We start from the raw sequence: 23,691 nt of genomic DNA, 5'->3' as shown, positions 1-23,691 counted from the left end.
AAGAGACATAATTTTGGACTTATTTTCCGATATTGCTAATATAGAGTTTGGGTTGGGTCCTCATTGATAAAAACAACCTGTGCAAGTTTGGGAACAATCGGATGAAAATTTTGAAATTCGAACAACGATTTCAAAATTTCTCAAATTCTAAGGAAGATAACTATGGACGTAATGGTCGGATAATGCTTCGCGCTCCATATATGGTTCTTAAAAAAACTCCGAGGAGTGCTTGACTCAAGGGAAACAAGTTGCTGGGACACAGCTCCTCCTTGGTAAGCGGCTGCTTCCTTTATCGCAACTCATTGTTACAATCAATAATAAGTGTCGCGCTTCGCGCTCTATATGTGGTAGGGATAGTACTTAGGGCCTATGATAGACAACCATAAAAATATATCGATAATAGATGTGTTGTTTGCATTTATTTGTTAATATAAAAACACGTGTATTTTTTTATAAGATATTTAAGTGATTAAAGAAATTTTAATTAACGTTGTCACCACGCGGCATCCATTAAGTTTAATAAAAATGTCCAATTGTAGCAAAATGGATTTTAAAATGTCTACATAAAATAAAGCTTTATTATATTTATTAACCTGACTGAAAAAAATTGTCAGCCGCCGAACTGTTCCGTTCGTGCCGGAACCCGGGATTGAACCGGGGGCCTTTAGATGATTGTTGCGTAAACAACTTCAGTCTAACGCTCTCCCTACTAAGCTATTCCGGCTGACATCATTTATGTTCTGCTACTTGGTGAAGTTGTGTATAGCGATCGTTATTATATGTCTATTAATAAACTAATACATTGTACGTTTTCGTACCACTACGTCTTCCAATAAACTTGCTTGCGCGATAGGTCGTCAAATATCGTACTACATTGATTCTCCACTAAATAAGCAAATTAGAAAAACCACAAAATAAATATATTTTGTTAATGGTTTGTTTTTATACAAAACCAGAAAGTTTCGCGTATTTGCCCAGTCCCTGTGATCTTTCCCCTGTGATCAATTGTGGATCAGTTATGAATTAAAACAATTAGCTTTGCATAATTGGCAATAAATGTTGTTATAAATGAAATAGGCACAAATGTAGTACTTATTTACACTAATTAACACAAAAAATCACCCCTATGCAATATATTCTTAAAACAAAAATATATACATTGATCAGTAAAATAACTTCTCCTCCCATAAGCGAAAAAGAAATGCATTACATACTAGTCGCCGCTCTCCAGAGCGACGCCAACAATTCTGTACCACTACGGAGGCAGTTATGTGGCAAGATAATATATTTAGTCACACAAGTTGGTAATTCTAAGTGGGTCCTGGGCATGCTTACCTGCGAAATGTTGTGATATTACAATGTTAGCTGATATGCATTTAAGAAACCAGTTTGATGTTTATATGCACCTCACGTAAAGAAAACAAGCAATGTCTTCCAAAACACAAATCGCTTTGAAATTAATTGTTGAGATGTCTGGTTTGCTCTAAAATAATACATAGGGCCATTATTCAGTAACGTGTGTCTTTGACCCAAACTTTTTCGGTCGACACTTTTAGGGGCCTTAGTACTTCTGACACACTAAAATACTTTTCTGACCCAAATTTATTTCGTCATACTCATATATATGTGTATGAACCTGGGACAATGTAACCTAAACTGCCGTTAGTTTTCTCAATAAGAAACATAAATAATCTTAATTCACAGAAATCAAATATCGAATGACTTTGTCGGGAAAATAAAAAACACGGAAACGTATTAACATGTGTATACTTGTAGAATCAACTAGTAATATCAGTAGTAATGCACATCATGCGTTTTGGCTTCGCAAATGATACTATGGTTATATCCACAATACTTTGTCGCTTTACGAAACTGCTGTTATCAAGTGTATTTGATTATATTGAAAACTGTTACACATTATAGATTGGGCATCAGCTACTGGAAACGTTGATAAATAGTAACACGTTAATAATAAGTCAATTTGCAATGAAACACAAACGCAATCGTATATAAAATAACGTGTACATACAGTTTATAAATATACTTTTCTGCTTCCTGAACGAGGAGTCAAGTACCCATTACCGTCTCTCCTGAGCCCGTAGTCACTGAGCAATTCTTTGACTTAAGCTTAAGAATAAAGAATATTATTTTACTTGGAACATCTAAGAATTGCTCATCTTTTGAGTAAAACTTGCCGTTTACTGCCTGTATCTGCTTCACTCTTTACGATGAATATTAGGTTAAGAACATTACCAACATTGGTAGCATGTATATATTCATACGCTGGCCATATTTGTCCTGGTTTAAAGTCTATTATTGATTCTGAAGCCTTTGAATGTGTTGATGAATACAGGCCTTGCATTTCAGACACTCACTATTACCAATACTGTCATAATTCGCCGACATTTAATTTTCATATTTCTTCAAGAGGTGATCAGTTTCACCCTTTTACAGCTTTAACAATAACATCGTGTTTGATGAATATTATTGAAGATATTATATCTTTCTAAATTCAGTACTTGTGTCGCACAAAGATATTGTAAACGTTCAAAGATCTTAATTAGAACTAGTCCCACGATCCAAACAACGTTTTACTATTGTATGCATTCGCACCAAATCAATATTCACACATCGAAACAAGCTTTTAGGTCTCTTAAGTTTAAATCACAATTAATAATCCCGAGGATGTATGTTATTATATCTCACCTCCTACAAAAAAGACCTTATCCGATTGGCTTAGAGCGGTCACGTGCCCATGGTGTATTTTCCATACACCCCGAGTAATTTCCATACACCCCGAGTAATTTCCATACTTCTATCAACGTAAAAAATGGCGTTTGTTCGATAAACTGCTAGATAAGTATTGTTATTAATATATAATATATTCTATATAATGTTTACTATAAACTTTATAGTATATAATATATAACATTATATTTATAATATAATATATATCATATATCATACATATAAAATATATATATGATATATTATATACGATATATGATATATTATACTTGAAACATGATATACCATATATTATATATTATACATGAGATATGATATATGATAGATGATATATCATATATTATATACTAAATGTTTTATATTATATATTATATTATATTATATAATATATGATATATTATATTATATATTATATAATATTTATATATTATATATTTTATTCAGGGGTTCTGAAATATTTTAAGAGTCTACTTGTCCACGGACAAGTTGGACCCACAAATTCACTTGTCCGTACCAAAGAAGTACTTGTCCGTACTTTTAAGATAGATAAAGGAAAAGGTCATTACTAATTAAGCAAATAATACAAGCATACACTTTTGTTAACTTCTATTTTAAATTATAAACATAGTTAACTAGAAAAATTCACATGGACAAAAAATATAAGCAAGATGTGCATATAATAAGATCACGTTTAAGTCACACATAATACCATCTCGGATATTTAATAATCTCAACATGACTAGACAATTCACTTGAAATAAAATAGTCTCTGTTAATTATAAGTATATAATTATCCGCTAATAAAGGAAACTCCTTACAAGGTTTACATTTACACACATCGGCAACGTTTTCAAGCCAAGGAAAATCAATTAGCCAAGACTCAACAAATTCTCGTTTCCTCTTGGCGTCGTATGTTTATCATATTCATACTTTTCTCTTCTTTTCCGACGCGGAACTGATTTTTTCATTGGTCTGATTAGCGTCATGGCTTGACGTTGAAGTGGTTTTATTATATAAAAATCGAATGCAGGTCGTTAGAACATGTATGCGGCCATTTGCAATGTACGAAAAGTGTTATCTATTGCGTGATTGGCTGTTGCTATACACATGTGTGCTGGTTTCTCTATTAAAATTGTTTTCTTATGCGTGATTGGCTGTTGCTATTTATACTCGTGGACTGGTTTACTACATTAAATAATTATTATCGGAAAATAACCTACCTCCAGTTGAAAAAGTGTGCCAGTCCGCATATATATTATATTATATATTATATTATATATATATATATATTTTAATATATATTATATGTAGTACATTATATACATATTATATTATATATTATATTTAGTACATTATATATTACATATTATATTATATATTATATACTTTAAAGGTAGTCGATGAGATATAATCGTTACACTGTTAGTAACTGATGGTTTACGGGATATACACCCTCAGTAATGCCATACCATATGACTTCGCTCTCGTATGGTATGAAATCACTGAGGGTGTATATCCCATACACCATCAGTTACTAACAGTGTAACTTATATTACCTTTACCACATGCAATACCCGGAAAAACCAGTTTTCACTGATTTCCGAATTACAACTACATGTATCTTTAAACTTTAGCGATTTTTCTTACAGCATTACGTAACGTTTTCCGAGATTAGAACGTGCAGGTGCGCTCATGTATTAAGCCCTGTTTCCCTGGAGCGAGGCTCATGTCTGCTACACTCCTACATACTTAACGTTTACTTCCTAGAAATACAGGTGCACACGTGTATTAAGCCCCGTTTTCCCAGAGCGAGGCTCATATCTGCTCCACTCCTACATGCTTAACGTTTATTTCCTACATGTGCAGGTGCACACGTGTATTAAGCCCCGTTTTCCCAGAGCGAGGCTCATATCTGCTCCACTCCTACATGCTTAACGTTTATTTCCTAGATGTGCAGGTGCGCACATGTATTAAGCCCCGTTTTCCCACAGCGAGGTTCATATCTGCTCCACTCCTACATGCTTAACGTTTATTTCCTAGAAATACAGGTGCACACATGTATTAAGCCCCGTTTTCCCGGAGCGAGGCTCATATCTGCTCCACCCCTACATAATTAACGTTTATTTCCTAGAAATCAGGTGCACACGTGTATTAAGCCCCGTTTTCCCAGAGCGAGGCTCATATCTGCTCCACTCCTACATGCTTAACGTTTATTTCCTAGATGTGCAGGTGCGCTCATGTATTAAGCCCCGTTTTTCTGATGCGAGGTTCATATCTGCTCCACCCCTACATACTTAACGTTTATTTCCTAGATGTGCAGGTGCACACGTGTATTAAGCCCCGTTTTCCCGGAGCGAGGCTCATATCTGCTCCACCCCTACATACTTAACGTTTATTTCCTAGAAATGCAGGTGCACACATGTATTAAGCCCCGTTTTCCCGGAGCGAGGCTCATATCTGCTCCACCCCTACATACTTAACGTTTATTTCCTAGAAATACAGGTGCACACATGTATAAAGCCCCGTTTTCCCATAGCGAGGCTCATATCTGCTCCGCTCCTATATACTTTACCTTTATTTCCTAGAAATACAAGTGCACACGTGTATTAAGCCCCGTTTTCCCAGCGCGAGGCTCATATCTGCTCCACCCCTACATACTTAACGTTTATTTTCTAGATGTGCAGGTGCGCAATGTATTAAGCCCCGTTTTCCCGGAGCGAGGCTCATATCTGCTCCACCCCTACATACTTAACGTTTATTTTCTAGATGTGCAGGTGCGCACATGTATTAAGCCCTATTTTCCTGGAGCGAGGCTCATATCTGCCCCACTCCTACATACTTAACGTTTATTTCCTAGAAATACAGGTGCACACGTGTGTTAAGCCCCGATTTCCCAGCGCGAGGCTCATATCTGCTTCACTCCTAAAAACGTTCTCTAAATGATAATCGTAGCCTTTTTCTAAAAAAATAACTTCTAGGAAATTAGTTTGAAATGTTAATAGAATATAATTCGAATATAATTACCGTAGCTCAGTATCCATTTTAGTTTTTAAAGGGTTTGCTCACATGTGTTCGTTTTTTAATGAATAAAACAACAACATCTCACTCAATTTAAAAACAATACTATTTCAAATGCCGTCATAAAATTACAATTTATTGTTGAATAAACATGTCACTTAATTTTGAATACAAACTATAATATGTAGATTCCTTTTTATAAATACAATTTATTGTTGCATACAAATATTTCCTTTATCAGATTTCGGACCCGCGTCGTTAAGGTGCACACATCTTTATCGCTACCACGAAGCGCTATTTGCTTAGTGGTCACTAGGTTATTTCGTTTGTTTAAACGGACCTTTTCACAGATTTCGGCAAGTATTGAAGTTTGTCATTAAATGCTTTATATTGATAAATGTAAAACATTGGATCTAAAAGCTCACGTATAAGTCTATCGCCTAGACCAATCGGCAAGCCGTGCTCATACAATGAATGATGAATTTTATACTTTATACACGTATTAGCAATCCTCGTAGTATTACAAAATATGACGACAACAACAGTATTCTTCAAATTATTAAATCGTTTCGCGTTGCAACGCGTTATAATTTTCCGGTTTTTTTACATCGTAAAAAGATGCATATAATGGATATTTGAGAGCATGTTCATTATAACTGTTTCCTCACACATATCATAACAAAAAATGCTTATTTAAAACATTTTTATTTTATTTTTGTCCATTTGCCAAAACGGGATGTCACATTATGGTTAGAAATTGTAGGTGGAATATGTGGGTTTACCTCATGTAAGAAATATTGAAAATTTTATCAAAAGGGCCAGTAAACATGACAGTCACAATGTGCACATATGTTCAAATAAGCTTATACGATGAGGGAGAGATTAAAGAATAGTATAGTTGACACAAGGCCGGGTATGTTTGTATTGGTCAGGCAAAAGTGTTTATACAGTTAAATCTCTCATCAAAAGGTTTGATAAAGCTTGTAAATATTTGGGTGGTTTGTTTATCCCGTTCCCAGGGCATCATTGATTCAGTATCTTTAGTGATCTAGCCAATCAGCAATAAGCACGCACAAAACACTGACCAATGGGATTCATAACTGAGTTTCACGGGGCAAATGTTAGAGGAAAAGAGTCAGTTAGCATTTAGACCTAGAGGTGAACAGATGGAAGAAGATGCAATCATGTAGCAATCACAACGTATTTGTACAACTGAAAATATTAGTTAAGTCAGACATTAAACTGGATTAGAAATTGATATGTGTTGTTGAATATTTTATCTCACATTATGCAGAGAAACAAACATTAATAGAGAGGGACGGACTTGCCCCATGCCCGACACGAGAAAATGGTAGTTAATGCAAATCTCGTCATCTTGGCAATACGCGCATGACAAGATATCGAATGATAGGCTACACACCAGTAATTTAAGGGTACTGAACATTGTTATAACTATGTGTCGTCCATGAACTATGAACGATTACGTGACACAGGACAAAGGCTCCTTAAAATATAAAGTATGCTTTCCTTTTTTTAATTAACGACGTTTTATTTGCCTTCTCATCTATCTGTGAACAGGTCACATTGAGATGAGACCAAGTTTTACATCCTAGATTGAGTTCTTTTATAACTGTTGGTCTCAGTCTAGTACATAAAATTAAAAAGGTGATTTGTGTATGACAGGTACAAACGGAAGTAGGGTGTTGTTTTTTTCCGGGGCGCTTTCTGGGCTCCCAGACGGGCGCGATGATTCTGTCCGGAAACACTCGGAACGGATCTCGCGCCGGGACGCACATCAGACGGCGCTACCACCCGGATTTTACCGACGGTCCGGAACTCTCACTCAGCGTACATCGCAGTCAAAATGCGAACCGCCTGCGCCGGGCTGCAACGGTTTGACGTTGTTAACTGGGAGGGTGTCCAGTCGTTACACCCCCTGGACGTTACACCCCTGGTCTTTACACCCTCTAAGCCTGGACGTTACACCTCCCAAGATATTGATTAGATGAGAAAGGTGTAATCAATTATGAACCACTAATTGGATTTGTCATGTAAGATGACACTAATGAGATTAATGGTTGCTCAAATTATTTAATTGAGCTGCCATCATCTAAAACATTAATTTTTATTTCACCAGAATGACTGTAATAATATGCATCTAAATCATAAATACTTTTTTTCAAGAATATACAGACAGAAAAAACTTTAAGAAATAAAAATGATGATAAATAAAATAAATATTTAGTTTAAACAAAACACAATCTTAATTCATATACATTTATTTTTATTTTACCATAATGATATAATATGCATCTAAATCATAAATATTTTTTTCAAGAATAAACAGACAGAAAAAACTTTGAAAACAAAATAAAAATAGTGATAAATACAATAATTATTTAGAATAAACAAAACACAATCTTAATTTATGTACATTTATTTTTATTTCACCATAATGTTATAATATGCATCTAAATCATTAATACTTTTTTCAAGAATATACAGACAGAAAAAACTTTGAAAATAAAATAAAAATAATGATAAATAAAAAAAATATTTAGAATAAACAAAACACAATCTTAAATTTATACATTTATTTTTATTTCACCATAATGTAATAATATGCATCTAAATCATTAATACTTTTTTCAGGAATATACAGACAGAAATAACTTTGAAAATAAAATACAAATTATGATTGATTAAAAAAACTAAAATAATATTGCCAAGAAATCCCATTTCACATTGAACAGTATATACACTTCCTGCTGGTGAGTTTTCACAATTCTAGACAATTTCTAGACTTTATTTTCAGCCGCACCGTACAACCTACTCACTAATCTCAAGAGTCCCGATGTAGTGAGCTCTTTGGCCTCATACTTATCCTAGGCATCAAAAATCTTTCGGTCAGATTCCCTATACCGGTTTCTTTGTCGTCTGCCAACACCATTATCAACCAGCTGGTCAATGTCCAACTCAGCCTCCAGTGCTTGTTTTCTGAGTGCAGGAACAAGTTTGTAGAATGTCAGTGATCTACCACCAGAAACGCCATTCAAACGTGTGTGAAATCCTTCCACATCGTTGTTGGTCCTGATGTGTAACCCGTAAATACACCAACTCTGTATTGGGAAGGTCAAAGACTGAATCCAGGTTGAGTCAATGTAATTGATCAGTTTCCTCAGAGGTTCTGTGTTGGCACGCTGCGCGAGGTTCCTGAACAGAGGTTCGATCTGACTAGACGGCACAAATGGAAGCACAAGTAACTTGCGGACATAATCCCACAGGTCCTTGCGCTCCATATAGGCTGGACCAAGCCCTACTGCCTGTACATGGCGCCACACAGACTTTGCCCAGTGGAACACGCACCCTTTAATTTCTACGCCTGGAAAAACATGTCTAATCGCTCCCCAGGATCCTGCCTCGAAGTCGACCACAAAGCCTTCCACTGAATAGGCCCCCAGAATTGATTTGATCTCACCCAGTACCGACATTTATTTCTGAATTGGTAAACATTACTGGGAGAATCCATTTGAAACATGCTTTGAGTTGTACGTCTGACCAGCGCGAAGAGAGCGCAGAGAGGCTTGAGTCACCCAGTACAGGGTTGTAGGGGTCGAGTAGGATACCAGGCGCGGTAATATTATATCATGTTAGGGGAAAGAGCGGAGTTTAAGATAAAAGGGTGTGGGATATTAAATTTCAGACAACACTCAGCTGTAGTTATAACTCAATGAACGCACACTTGTTAAATGCGACATTTGAACAGTTGCACTAAAGAACATTTAAAACTATTGACAATTAATTGCTTTAAAACAGCATAAAACAAACAAATAGATCCTTTAATAATTTGACGGTTTAACCAGTCAGTTGTGCCACATTATGGCGGGGCGGGGGCTTTCTCTTATTCCATACCTTTCTAATTGTGTACATACATGTATATACTATTAATGTTAATGCAAGATACCCCTTTAATTTACAGAAGAATCGATTATTAGTTACACGGCTTTTAATGAGGAACCACGCCATGCGAGGTCAGAAAGAAGCCGTGAGATAAATTAATTTTACCGATAACCATTTTTTTCTCAAGCATCAACGTAACAACATTACAAACGTTAGCTATACCCTATACGTGATCGTGTAAATCTCCGTTACGTCATTTAATGTTTCTGACTTAATATCAAAAGTCACTTAGCTAATACATGATTTAAATTATACTGGTTGTTTTCATTGGCAAAGGCAGGTCACATGTACATGTTTTGTTTCTATATTAGGCCAGTCGCTTTTCATATGCATTCAGTAAGGTAGCACCTATAATCATATTAGTTGTGATCAAATAAATATATGTTTCATTATTTTTTTAAACATCATTTAAAAGTCTTACTATAAGAAAGAATACGGCTTATTTATTTTTATTTTTTTTTGGGGGGGGGGGGGGGGATTTTCAGTATTTAGTCTTCCGATCACGATAACTCTGATGCTAATAACTTATTTGTATTTTTATAAAGACGTAAATATATTTATGAATACAAATTTATTGGTACAAAATATGATTTAATTGCGCTATTATTGAAGAGATTTGATGTTTATTTCGGATTATTTTATCGTTATATTGTCTAAACAAAAGTCTTTTATACATGTTTTACATTACTGTAACCAGTATTTTTGCCAACCATCAGTGCGAATGCACGGAAAATCCCGAATGTAAACAATAACAATTTACTCGTCTATGGACCAACATCTATAGGTATATTAACCATACATATATCTATTTATTTTTTACTTTATTTATGTATACTACATAATTATACCAATTACCGTTTTTGGCTACATAATGCGTGTTTACAATATGACATATGCCCATATTTGACACCGCGGAGGTGGCATTATACGTTGTTTTTTTTAACGAAAATAACCGAATGGCAATTTCCGTTCTTTTCGGTTTTATCCTTACATTTCTATCGTTGGACCAGATACAACCTCAGCAAATTTATTACTAGTTCATGACGTTGGTGAACAGTGTTTCCATGTTCGGAGTGTTATTATAAAACTCATACAGCCTTACCCATTCACTAAAAGATTTTCCGCGGATATGGGCCCTCTCCGAACTTCAGTCATATCCCTCGCGATATTATAAAGGGAGCAAAAGTGCCTCTTACTGTGTAAATTTCTGTAATTATCTGGCAACTTATATTATTGTGCAAAATTATTTTTGGATTATTTTTTCTCATTGCAACTCGGCATAGCAACGACGGTGTTACTGAGTTTGGACAACATTTTGGTACGAAATGCGGAGGAACGAATTGATTAAAAAAAGCTATTTTCACGACTACAGAAAATATTGACGCTATAAACATCGCGGGAATATTGTGTTCCTTTTATTTCCGAGAAACGGACACATGCAGTTCCATTTTGCAACAAACACAATGGCAAGTGTGGTAGGCACATTTTAAATAATAAGTTTTTATTGTTTGTTTACCATATATTTAAACAAAGCGAATTATCATTCATTTACTTTACCACAAGATCATAATTTGATGATTCGTCCCATGACTGGTTCGATCCTATTTGCATAGCCAAAGCAACACAACTTATGTTAACAGGTTTTATAGTTTATTGATCCCTAGCTCAGAATTGTAAATACAACTGATGGTTTTTGTCATCAGCTTTAGTTCAATTCCTCTATCTTGAGAAACTTTGTGTATTACTGACTAAAGATGTTTGCAGCAAACACATCAGGGATTAGTCCAAATTTTTGACGCTCTTTAATAATAAGCTCCTTTTTATATGGGTAATATTTTGAGCGTACAAAGAGGGAAAGACCAAATTAATGGTGGGAATTTTTCATTCTTTGTCTATATTGTTGCGCAAGGATTTTGTGCGCAACATTCAAGCCCCGATATAAGACACATAATATCAACGGATTGCAATAATATTTACATACCTGTGTAGATAATTCATTTCTCGATAATGTTCCATAGAAATTATGTAATGACACTTTGAATTTTGCACGCCTGATCAATTTAAATCCAACCACTATTCAAGTTTTCAATATCTCTCGATTCCCTCGCTGTGTAGATATAAATCGATAACACGACCTCGATGTAAAGCATCTGGTTTAAAGTGGGAGAATAAACAGCGTAAAATACAGTTTGCGTTCGTCTGTTGTGGTGCAGAGCGTTACATAGTAAACCGATGTTATACTTTTTTGGATTAATTTAGCAGGGCTCAACATTAACGGTTGTCCGATTGCCCCTGGCAAGTAAAGGTTGGGTCTGGGCAAGTTATTTTATAATCTAGTAGTCCGTCCAGGCAAGTGCTAAAAAGAACAAAGAAAAGTGTGTGTTTCTGTGGTAATTAGTACAAATAATCAGGAACAATTTACCTAATGCACGAATTTACCGTGGCGATTGTTGATTGCGGAAGTCCGAACTAATTACGCATGAGGCGCATGCATTTCCAAACTTATTTTTAAAAACGCCGTAAATATATAATTCTTATTTTGCAACATACATTTTCAACAATCTTTTGCTTCATGTCAATTGACATTTTTGTTTCGGTTCACGTGTTGTTTACAGAACTGTTAGCAGTCAAGAAATGTCTAGTTTAATTAGACTTTAATTGCTGTAATCATTTTGTTAAATGTGCAAAAATGAAAAAGGTTTGGTAGTGTATCATTTTGATCTTTATTAAAAAAATATGAGGTTTACAGTTAATGTGATATTTCATGTTTGGGCAAGTGGCTTTACATTCAGGGCAATTAGATTTTCTAAGTACTTGCCCGGCAGGGCAAGTTGGTTTTCATGTTAATGTTGAGCCCTGTTTAGCTTTTTTTTTTTTTCTAAATTGACAATTAAAAAGTTCAGAAATAAATTACATCTTTTATTTTTATACTGTACACAAATAATTTTGATACAGATCGTACAGTATACTGTCCTCCTATGTAAGGTAGGATGTAAGTAAATAAAACAACACAGACAGAGGTGCGAAAAAGACATGCATAAAAACTTGCTGAAACTTAGAACAGTGAATAGAAACTGCACCATATCTGTTTTGAACATATGCTTATTAAATAGACAAAGATTAGCATACTAGATCTAGTTAGGTAAAAGTTGGTGTTAAAAGCTCATGTTTAATAAAATTACGCGTACACGTTACACCATAATGCCTTTTTCTGATTGGTTCATATTCAAATCAGTTTCATGACATGGCTACAGCCTGAGTACAGGTCAGTGATTGGTTTGCGATTTAAGCAGAAGTTTAACTGAAGAATTGATGCCTTTCCAACTTCAATTTGACGATATTTGAGGTAAAAATGGACTTCTGAACTAAAACAGAATGAGTTGGTAATGTTGTTTCGCAATTTTACGCAAATCGATGAAAATTAAAACTTTCTTGTTTCCAACACATTTTTGACTTTTCCTCGATAAGACGTTCCAAAGAATTTAGCCCATATAAAAAGTATCTCTAAATTCTTTGCACGTCTTATAAATAAGACTACTCAGGGATAGACACCAGTGTTTTTTCACCTTCGTTGGAAAGGTGGCAACGCCCTTCAGTGGACTTTAATGACAAAAAGAAAATTATATTTGTGTTGATAAGCATGATTATAAGGTGAGCTCCCACAGTGGATTAAAGCAGGGTCTCCTGCATCACTATAGGGATAATACACGTTTTCGAGGGCATGATCATCTGCGGGCGCTCAAAAAATCCGTTCCTGGGCACGAGGGCAGGAACGGATTTTGAGAGCGCCCGCAGATGATCATGTCCGAGAAAATGTGTATTTTCGCTATTATTGCATAAACAAATCACACATACCAAAATAAATGAAAATATCATTGAAAACAATGTTTTGTTCATTCGACATTGACAAAATAATTCGATTATTTCAATACAGTTCACGAGGGCAGGAACGGATTTTGAGAGCGCCCGCAGATGATCATGTCACCCCCCCCCACCCCCACCCCACCCCCCCCCCCAATTTTTTTTAAACATCTAATAAATTACCCCACCCCACATTATTACCCCCTCTCACCCCCACCCCCTACACCCCCCACCCCCCCTACCCCCCCACCCCCCCCGCCAAGATTTTTTTTTTAAACATCTAATAAATTACCACACCCCACATTATAACCCCCTCTCACTCCCCCCACCCCCCACCACCCCACCCCACATTTTTTTTAAACATCTTATAGATTACCACACCCCACATTATACCCCACTCTCACCCCCCTTACCCCCCAACCCCCCTTCCCCCCCACCCCCCCCCAAAAAAATAATTTTTTTTAAACATCTAATAAATTACCACACCCCACATTATACCCCCCCCTCTCACTTCCCCCTAACCCCCCACACCCCACCCCCGCCTTCCCCCCAATTTTTTTTTAAACATCTTATAAATTACCACACCCCACATTATTACCCCCCTCTCATCCCCCCCACCCCCCACCCCCCCACCCCCCCCCCCCAAATTTTTTTTTAAACATCTTATAAATTACCACACCTCACATTATACCCCCTCTCACTCCCCCCTACCCCCCCACCCCCCACCCCCCCAACAATTTTTTTTTAAACATCTTATAAATTACCACACCCCACATTATACCCCCCACTCACCCCCCAACCCCCTACCACCCCACCCCCACCCCCTCAATTTTTTTTAAACATCTAATAAATTACCACACCCCACATTATACACCCCTCTCACTCCCCCACCCCCCCCCCCCAATTTTTTTTTTAAACATCTTATAAATAACCACACCCCACATTATTACCCCATCTCACCCCCACCCCCCCCAATTTTTTATTAAACATCTTATAAATTACCACACCCCACATTATACCCCCCTCTCAACCCCGCCCCCCTACCCCCCCACCCCCCATCCCCCCCAATAAAAAAATAATTTTTGTAAACATCTAATAAATTACCACACTCCACATTATTACCCCCCTCACACATCCCCACCCCCCTACCCCCCATCCCCCCATTTTTTTTTAAAAACATATAAATACCACACCCCCACATTATACCCCCCCTCCATCCCCCACCCCCCCCACCCCCACTCCCCACCCCCCCCCACCCCCACCCCCCCCCCAATTTTTTTTAAACATCTAATAAATTACCACACACCACATTTTACCCCCCTCTCACTCCCCCTACCCCCCCCCACCCCCAATTGTTTTTCTTTTTTTAAACATCTTATAAATTACCACACCCCATATTTTACTCCCCTCTCACCCCCCCCCCCCCCTCCCCGCACCCCCCCCTACCCCCCCCCCCCCCACCTCCAATTTAATACTTATTATATTAATATTGTGTATTATTGGTGTCAAACACGCTCACTAGGTCAGCTTGACTCAGTTTTCATGACATGACAGTTTACACAATGACATTCAGTTTTCACAATGACATTTAGTGTACTGCGTGATGTGTCTGTATGTCCTGTCTTGTCGAGGTTTTTAAGCTCACCTGAGCACAACGTCCTCTTGGTGAGTTTTTGTGATCCACTTTTGTCTGTCGTGCATTGTCTGTCGTGCAACGTAAACATTTACCTAAAGGTCACATTTATGGTCCAATCTTTTATGAATCTTGGTCAGAACATTTTTTCTAATGACAGCTCTGATGAGCTCAAAAATGGTTCTGGTTTGAAGAAAAACATTGCCACCAGAGGGCAGGCATTTTTCCTTATATGGGTATAGTAAAACCTTGTTAACACTCTAGAAGTCACATTTTTAGTGCAATCAAAATGAAACTTAATCAGTACACTTGTTCTAATGACTGCTCGGTCGAGTTCGAATTATGTTGGTTTGTTGAAAAACATTTCCTCTGAAGGGGGAGGGGGGGGGGGGGGGCGGATGCAAGGCTTTTTGTATATGGCCACAGTGAAAACTTGTAGACTCTATATTAGCCACATGTATTGGCAAATCTTTATGAAACTTTGTCAGAACATTTGTCCCAATAGAATCTTGGCCGAGATTGAAACTGGGTCATCTGAGCCCAAAAACTAGGTTACTAGTTAAAATAAAATAAAACATGTTAATACTCTTGTTGTCACTTTTTTGGTCTAATCTTCATGAATCAGCTCACACTTTTGTTTTTGGGTCTCAGGTAAGCGCCTTAGGGCCCATGGTCCTCTTGTTATTTATCATTCAGATATTTTGCAACATTGCATAATATTTTACAACTATTAAGCATGAGGGTGTTGGTCACAGGGCTCACGCTGGGCTCAAATTTTTAGGAGAAGTGACTTCTCCCTGGACACTGATTTAGGGAGAAGTGAGGAGACTCTAAGGAGAAGTGGAGAAACTCGGACACACGGGTTTGCATGTAGGGCATTACAACACACATATATGTGTATCACATTATTGAAGTATACCACTGTAGTACACATAATTAATTTCTTTTGTGTATCTTAATTTTTCCAGCAGTTCTAATTAACCAAGTAATAATATACACCACAGATAAATAACTAAAATTTTACTAGCTCTATATTCAATCCATTTTGATGTAAATATCATATTATACAGACTAAAGTATTTCTAGATAATATGTTTATGAAGCAGTAGGTAACATAAGCTTAATAAAACTGTCAGACCAGATAAATATTTATGTTTGAAATATGACGTTTAGCATATGCTTTCTTAATCATTATTTGTTATTTTTTATAGTCTTTCCAATTGCAATTTCATGTGAATACAATTCGAAATATGATAAACCACACCATTTTGACATCACCATGGGCATAAAAAACAGCCAACTTGTGTTATACATTCCATTATTCATTACTGTTATTTGAGAAGAAAGCACGTAACTCAAAATGCCCTAGGGGTAATGAATTTCTCCTATTCAAATGATGGGAAATGTTTAATGGACCTAAGCGTATATTGTTACATCCGCCAGCGTAAGATTTCAGTATTGTTCATTAAATGTTGATCAAGATAAACTCTTTTCATTGTAAGAGCGAATATATTGTAGTCAAATACGTTACAGTAGCCAAATACTTTAGGCTTATTTTTAACATCAATCTTCCATGTACAATGCCCTGAATTGTGGAATTAATGTATATTTGTGTAATACTTATATAAGTAAGACAGGGGAATATTAAAACCATCATACATTTTTTCAAGCAGTTTTTGCTGAGATCTATAGTATTGACATTTGAGTTTAATTAATGGATCATCATACATGTACATCCATTTTGTTACTTTCATCATTAATGACAAATTTTTTTACTGAGATTTATTACACTTAATTGTCCAAAATATCAACACAAATTTTTTTTAGAGTTCTCTAATTGATTAAGAAATCTTACACTTGAAAATTATCATAACCAACTGTTTAGCAAGCAAGGTATGATACTTATTTCATGTAAAACCCTTTCCAATATCAAGTCCATTTGGTGTCAAAAGCATTAACAACAATAATTGAAACATATGTCGCCGGATCAGGATTACATTGAACGATTTCCAGTAAGTTTATTTTTCTCAAAATATTGACCCTTGTTGCAACAGTTTACAAATAATTAATATTCAAGCCGTGGGCCATTGGGGGAAACCCGCCTGGCGTGACATCGGAAACTTCATACACAGGATTGTTCATGGGCAGATTGAAATGTGAGTCCCCAGATAATACATTAATAACATGTAGTAATCTGTGACATTTGCAGGGACCAATTTTTGCAAAGCTGCAATTCATCATGAAATTATTTCTGTCCTCTATTACTTTAGCCCTTTGCATGCTGGGAAATTTGTCGTCTGCTAAAATGCCGTCTGCTGAATTTCTAAAACTAGCATTTTCTTAGATTTTTTTCAAAGGATACTATCAGAATAGCAAACAGTTTGGATCCTGATGAGACGCCATGTTCTGTGGCATCTCATCTGGATCAAAACTGTTTGCAATGGCCTCTTCAAAATTCGGTTCCAGCACTGAAAGAGTTAGACCTCACATAAATATCACTGACAAAACATTTTTTCTTTAGTTTTCTACATGCAAGCTATTACCATGAGATTTTGCAATTATTATTATTATAATTGTCATTGTTGTTGATGATCATGATGTCATCATATTGCTTCTTGGTCATTTAATTTGTATTTAAGTATTCTTGGAAGTTACAAAATCACACAATTATGGTAACTATCATTTATTGTTCTATTAATTAATGACAAAAAAAGTTGTCATCCTCCTTCAACCCCCCTCCCCCCTCACCGTTGTAATTATTTATTGAAAAACATAATTCTCAATTTTCATTATTGGTATCTGCAATTTTATTATCCATGAATACATGAATATTCTGCACCTTCTACAGTTACCCTTATAAAATGAATTCCACTCGAATAAATTATAATTAATAGCTGAATGAAAGTGATGCAAGAAAGTAGTATCTATATATGAATAAAATGTCCACATACATGTGTATAAATGTGAGTGATTAATAAATAATTTGTACAATAGACAACACCAATCATGATGTTTTGAAGAAATGATCACTTATTGAGATTGATGATTAAAAGAAAGCTTTTATGGCCTAACTTCTTACTAGGCACTCATTAACAAAGCCAAGCTGTTAACATAAAATGATTTATAATGATGAATCAAACAAGTAATGCATCATCAGAGACAATCTTTATTTTATACAACCAAAAACCATTTAACAAAATATTAAAACAACAAGAAATGTGTCCCCACGATACGGATGCCCCAACTGTAACTTTGTTACTACATAAAAGCATAACTGTGTATATGTTTTTGAGATATACATCACCTTTATTTTATTAAACTATTAATTGCTGCATAACAGATGTTCAATAAATAAATTTTGTTTTTTGTTACATATGTTATCTGCTGCAGTTTGTAGATGTTTTTTTCTGCCAATTCTTTGCATGCAAATAACAGGAATGCACATATCTTCTTGTCAACTGTAGAATTTTTTTTTTCTTATACTTACTAGTTTTTGGCCTGGCATGGCCCATGTCGAACTTGGCCTAGAGATCATCTAGATAAAACTTATGACCAAGTTTGGTGAAGATCGGATGAAAACTACTTGAATTAGAGAGCGTACACCATGCTGAATGTTTAAAACACACTAAGTGACCCCGTGACCTAGTTTTTGGCCTGGCATGGCCCATATTCGAACTGGCATAGACATTACCTAGGTACAACTTCTGACCAAGTTTGGGGAAGATTGGATGAAAACTACTTAAATAAGAGAGCGGATACCATGATGAATGTTTGAAACGCACTAAGTGACCCTGTGTCCTAGTTTTTGGCCCGCCATGACCCATGTTTGAACTTGGCCTAGACATTATCCAGTACAACTTATGACCAAGTTTAGTGAAGATTGGATGAGAACTACTTGAAACAGAGAGCGGACACGAAAAGTATGCCGGACAGACAGACAGACAGACAAACAGACAGACAGACAATGCGAAAACTATATGCCGCCCGTTAGGGGCATAAAAAGTCGTGTTCTTACTTCAACTCTTTATTATGTTCTATGTTAGGTTTAAAGGGAGACAAATCAAATTCAACAAATAAATTAACCGTGCTCTGGGAAAACAGGGCTTAATAATAAAATGCATGTAAGTTAAATGCATTCCCAGATTAGCCTGTGCAGTCTGTATAGGCTAATCAGGGACGACACTTTCTGCCAAATCTGGATTTTTGCTTAGAAGGGACTTTCTTTAAATGAAAAATACCATAAAAGCAGAAAGTGTTGTCCCTGATTAGCCTGTGTGGACTGCACAAGGTGATCTGGGACGACACCTAAAGCATATGCATTTAACCCTGTTTTCCGAGAGCAATGCTCAAATAAGCCTACAATCCAATACTAGATTGTAACCTACAATCCAATACTAAATTGTAACCTACAATCTGATACTAAATTGTAACTCAAGCAAACACTTTATTAAAGATTCAGCATCATTGAGCATGCAATCCTAGAGAGCAACTAGGGTAATGTACCTGAATCAATTTAAACAATGTATTATTTCATTTAACATTTATTATCAGACAACCTTACTTTGAATACAATGTGATAATCAAGTATTTGTTCTTAAATACTGAACTTAATACAATATTGGCCTGTTGACAAGCAAATCTACTGTGTATGTTATATACCTGAGTGGATGATACCTGTTCATTTATTATAATTAACTGAGTTTCACAGCTAAAACAACTCATATATTCTTCAGTGAAGTTTATAATTAATGGATCATAATGTCTAACTCTACAATGATAAACTTTTAACTCTGTATATTTAAGTACCCTTTTAAGTGTTGTTTAAAAATGCTTTAAAATTCAATACTTTAATTTCATGCATGTTTTATTGATTAATACGCCAGACTGCCGTCACAAACAATAACATAATACTGTCCAATTAAAAACATCGCAACACCATTTTGAAAGGTTTCCTAAAATTGGTTTATAGTTTACCCACTACTTTTAAAGGGTTCATCAATAAAGGTAAACATAATATGATTTTTCTGTTTTAGTGAACATTATCAATGTTTGGATCATTAGTAAAAATGAAAAAAAAAACACTGTCAATTTAATTGCATAGTGTTTCCACATGTTAACTATGTGTTATGGGCATTAAAACGAATTTAATAGCTTAGTATCATGTCTATGAATAGTCATGCTCGAGTCTAACAGTGATAAAAATACCAATAAAGTAATACCTTATATAAAAATATCTAATAAACATTCCACAAATCTTAAATCAAGTTCTGAATAATATAAACATAACATATTTGCAAAATATACAGCCATATATTATGTTTATGGTTGCTATGGCATTTTAAATATATTGACCTATATTTTTTATCATCAAATTTTCAACAATCTCATCAAAGGTTTCTTGGATAAATGCAAAAAAATAAACATGTTGTAAACAGGGATCATATTTTCCCGCAACATCAATCGGTCCGGATATAAATGGGGAAAAGAATCCGAAAATGTATATCCGAAATCATGACAAATTACGTTAAAATATATACCATTGATTTTGCCATTAACCCGGGTGTACTTTGTCCAGGGTTTTCCATGGAAATCCATGGAAAATATGAGGCTGGAGTATTCGGACTAAGTTTCCAGCCTTTTCCAGCGTCAATATTTAAAAAAAAAGGGTGGAAAATTGTCCATGGTATGTGGAAATAGCCTGGAATAGTTTCCATGGTTTTCCAGGCGCCCTGGAATAATTACCATGGAACAATTTCCAGGGTTTTCCAGCCAGCATGGAATAAATACCGTCCGAATACTCCATGTAATCTGGAAAACCATGGAAAACCATGGATTTTTTTCCAGGGTTTTCCAGATTACATGGAGTATTCGGACGGTATTTTTTCCATGCTGGCTGGAAAACCCTGGAAAATGTTCCAGGTTTTTTCTTTGTTTAATATTCCATGGATGCCTGGTATAACATGGAAAATTGTCCAGCGTTTACCATGGTCACTGAATAGAAAAAGAAATTTCTGGTCTAAAAACAATATTTATGTATTAAATGAATACAATACTCACAGCTTAAATAAATCATAATTTAAGGTTAGATTAAAACAAAACAAAAAATCAACATAATGCCTTAGTTTCTTCGATGTATTATTTTGTTCACAATTCATCAAAATATAACATCAGATTACAAATTGTGTTACATTTATTTAACAAATTATTCAGATCAAACAAGTGTTGTTTAATACATGCTTACAAAGCCTCTAGGTCCATTATCATAAATCAGGCCCTTACATAACAGAACAGGCGCTACTTTAAAAGTTAAAAAGTATAATGCAACCTTAACAACATGTATTCAAAGTAACAAAATACAAGCAAGTCAAGTAATATACAGTAACAATTCACGAACCCTGTACAAACGATATACAAGAAACAAAATGAAAAATTTAAGTTATTTTAGCTACTTCATGTTTGTCACAATATATGTAGCTGCCCATGAGAACAATTAAGGATACTATTTTTCTCAGCTACTTTCACTTTAATGCAATTTAGGTGCTCAATTTCATTAAAATACTTTTATATAATTTTATTGTTCAAAGAAATTCAGAACATGAATGCATGTACATGTATTACTTTCCAAGTGACAGTTAGTAAATTATAAGTACCCAGGTGGGATAAAATTACAGTTTTTAAAAACTTTTTTGTTAATTAGCTGGGCTTCAGTAGGTCGTGGATCTTTTATAGAACTTGTACTGCTGTTATACTGTACGGCTCCTGCATGATCTCTGAAAGAAAAACAAAGCAAACAATATTACAAGAAAGTCATAAGTTTTTTACATTCATCTGTAAAAGTAAATGTGCAGCAATCATATGATTGAATATCTATACTTCAATGCTCATTCACATTTTAATCTATTTTAGATATTTCATATCACTGCTCAATTCGGTACATCTGGCTTTTTTGTATTTGAGCGAACATTTACGATCCTAAGTAGTTAGCAATTATTTCTTTTCCATTTAGTGAAATTTATTCTCTTAAAGTTTGCAAGCGGGCTTTAATCTACTTGCAAACAGGCAACCACACAGGAAAACTGAGACTTTCAAGTGAATAAATTGTTGATTTAACTTATATTTTTATATGACTCTCTTTTATTTTGAAATTTATATTGTTGTTTTCTTAAATGCCCCAAAACGGGGTACACTAGCATGTATCTGGAAACTCAAACATATATAGGAATTTTATATTCAGATATTGCTATATGAAAGATATGCTAATTTGCTAATTCATATAAAAATAACCTGTAATTGAAACTAGACCAAAATATTGGATACCAAAAAGACAAAATACTTTCAGGTGGTTAACACTAAATTACTTATATGAGCCCGGGGCATAACAATATTTACCATGAATTTGTGGCCATGTTAGTCCTCTTGGTAAATGCGCCAAAAGAGCCGCTTTGCTGTCTTGGGTTATTTCCCTGCCAAACTCTGCAGTATCTTCCATCAACTTGTCAGCTACAGTTAAAGCACATAATGAAAAAATGTATATAGAAAATAATTCAAGTATTGTTTTAAATATTTAGTAAAATTGTCTTTAAATAATAACTTACAATGAAGTTAATACATCACAAAGCATAGCATAACAAAATTTGTAGGTATGATTAGTACAAATTTATTATTGCTATAATTAGAATGATGTGTAATTCTATTGGTATGAAAATGTACAGTGAAACCTAAAAAACAATGCTATTGGTTTAATTAATTTATTTATAAACATTAACAGCATTAATGAGCATTGAGTTCTCATCATGCACAGCACATAACTCCCTTAGCCTCAGTTCCCTAGCCATGCATTATAAACTTCCGATACTACATTCAAGCTTATTAATATCTCCACATAGGACTTCCTTTATCAAGCTGCAAACTGCACTTAGTGAAAATGTGTGTGACAGCTGCTTTTAAACTTCTATATTTGCCATACTTTTACCTAAAATGTCACATAAAAAAGGTCTACAATGATGACATAAGAAGAATAAATTTAAAGGAATATTTAGAAATAATGAAAAGCACAAACCTTCAGTTGTTGTTCTATTCCTAGACAGACTTCTGAAACACTTGTATGCATCACTTTTTAACAACATTTCATGTCACTTTCCAAATGATATCCATACATTATTATTTTAAGAAATTCTTGTTAATGGAAAAACTCATTAAGTTAAACTCTACTGTTTGTGAAATTACATTAACTTCATTTTAACAACAAGTTTAACATGCATTTTTTCTTCAATACGCCTTCTCCATAATTTCAATCTAACAGGTAAACTTTCTGTATTTGAACTCAGCCAATCAGAAAAGGCTGTGATATTTTATAACCAATAGATTAGCTGCAGACACATCTGACTCACACACAGGCTTTTCAGATAGTTTGTTAATTGCAAACCTGGACTGTAGTTAAATATTGAGTGTGTATACACCTTGAACAGGGT

The 23,691-nt window shown here is 35.2% G+C and overlaps 1 protein-coding gene and 1 long non-coding RNA gene across 2 annotated transcripts; both read right to left on the bottom strand.

The window, feature by feature from the left end:
* Positions 1 to 8,651: 8,651 nt before the first annotated feature.
* On the bottom strand, positions 8,652 to 9,257 carry LOC127857458 (uncharacterized). The gene has a single exon (XM_052393853.1). It carries the CDS (start codon positions 9,255 to 9,257, stop codon positions 8,652 to 8,654), a length of 606 nt encoding a protein of 201 aa, XP_052249813.1.
* Positions 9,258 to 21,338: 12,081 nt separating this feature from the next.
* LOC127858388 (uncharacterized) lies at positions 21,339 to 23,486 on the bottom strand. Its single transcript, XR_008038878.1, has 3 exons — positions 23,280 to 23,486; positions 22,610 to 22,720; positions 21,339 to 21,990 (listed from the first exon to the last, which is right to left on the bottom strand). It is a non-coding gene; the product is annotated as an uncharacterized LOC127858388 (long non-coding RNA).
* Between the last annotated feature and the right edge of the window lie 205 nt (positions 23,487 to 23,691).

Source organism: Dreissena polymorpha, chromosome 14 (genome assembly GCF_020536995.1).
Source record: "Dreissena polymorpha isolate Duluth1 chromosome 14, UMN_Dpol_1.0, whole genome shotgun sequence".
In the NCBI taxonomy this organism is placed as follows: domain Eukaryota; kingdom Metazoa; phylum Mollusca; class Bivalvia; order Myida; family Dreissenidae; genus Dreissena; species Dreissena polymorpha.
Note: the sequence above shows the minus strand (reverse complement) of the source record. Positions and strands in the feature narration are given on the sequence as shown.

Bases quoted from the DNA above. Each gene is read 5' to 3' on its own strand.
- LOC127857458 (XM_052393853.1), bottom strand. From the start codon at position 9,257: ATGTCGGTACTGGGTGAGATCAAATCAATTCTGGGGGCCTATTCAGTG.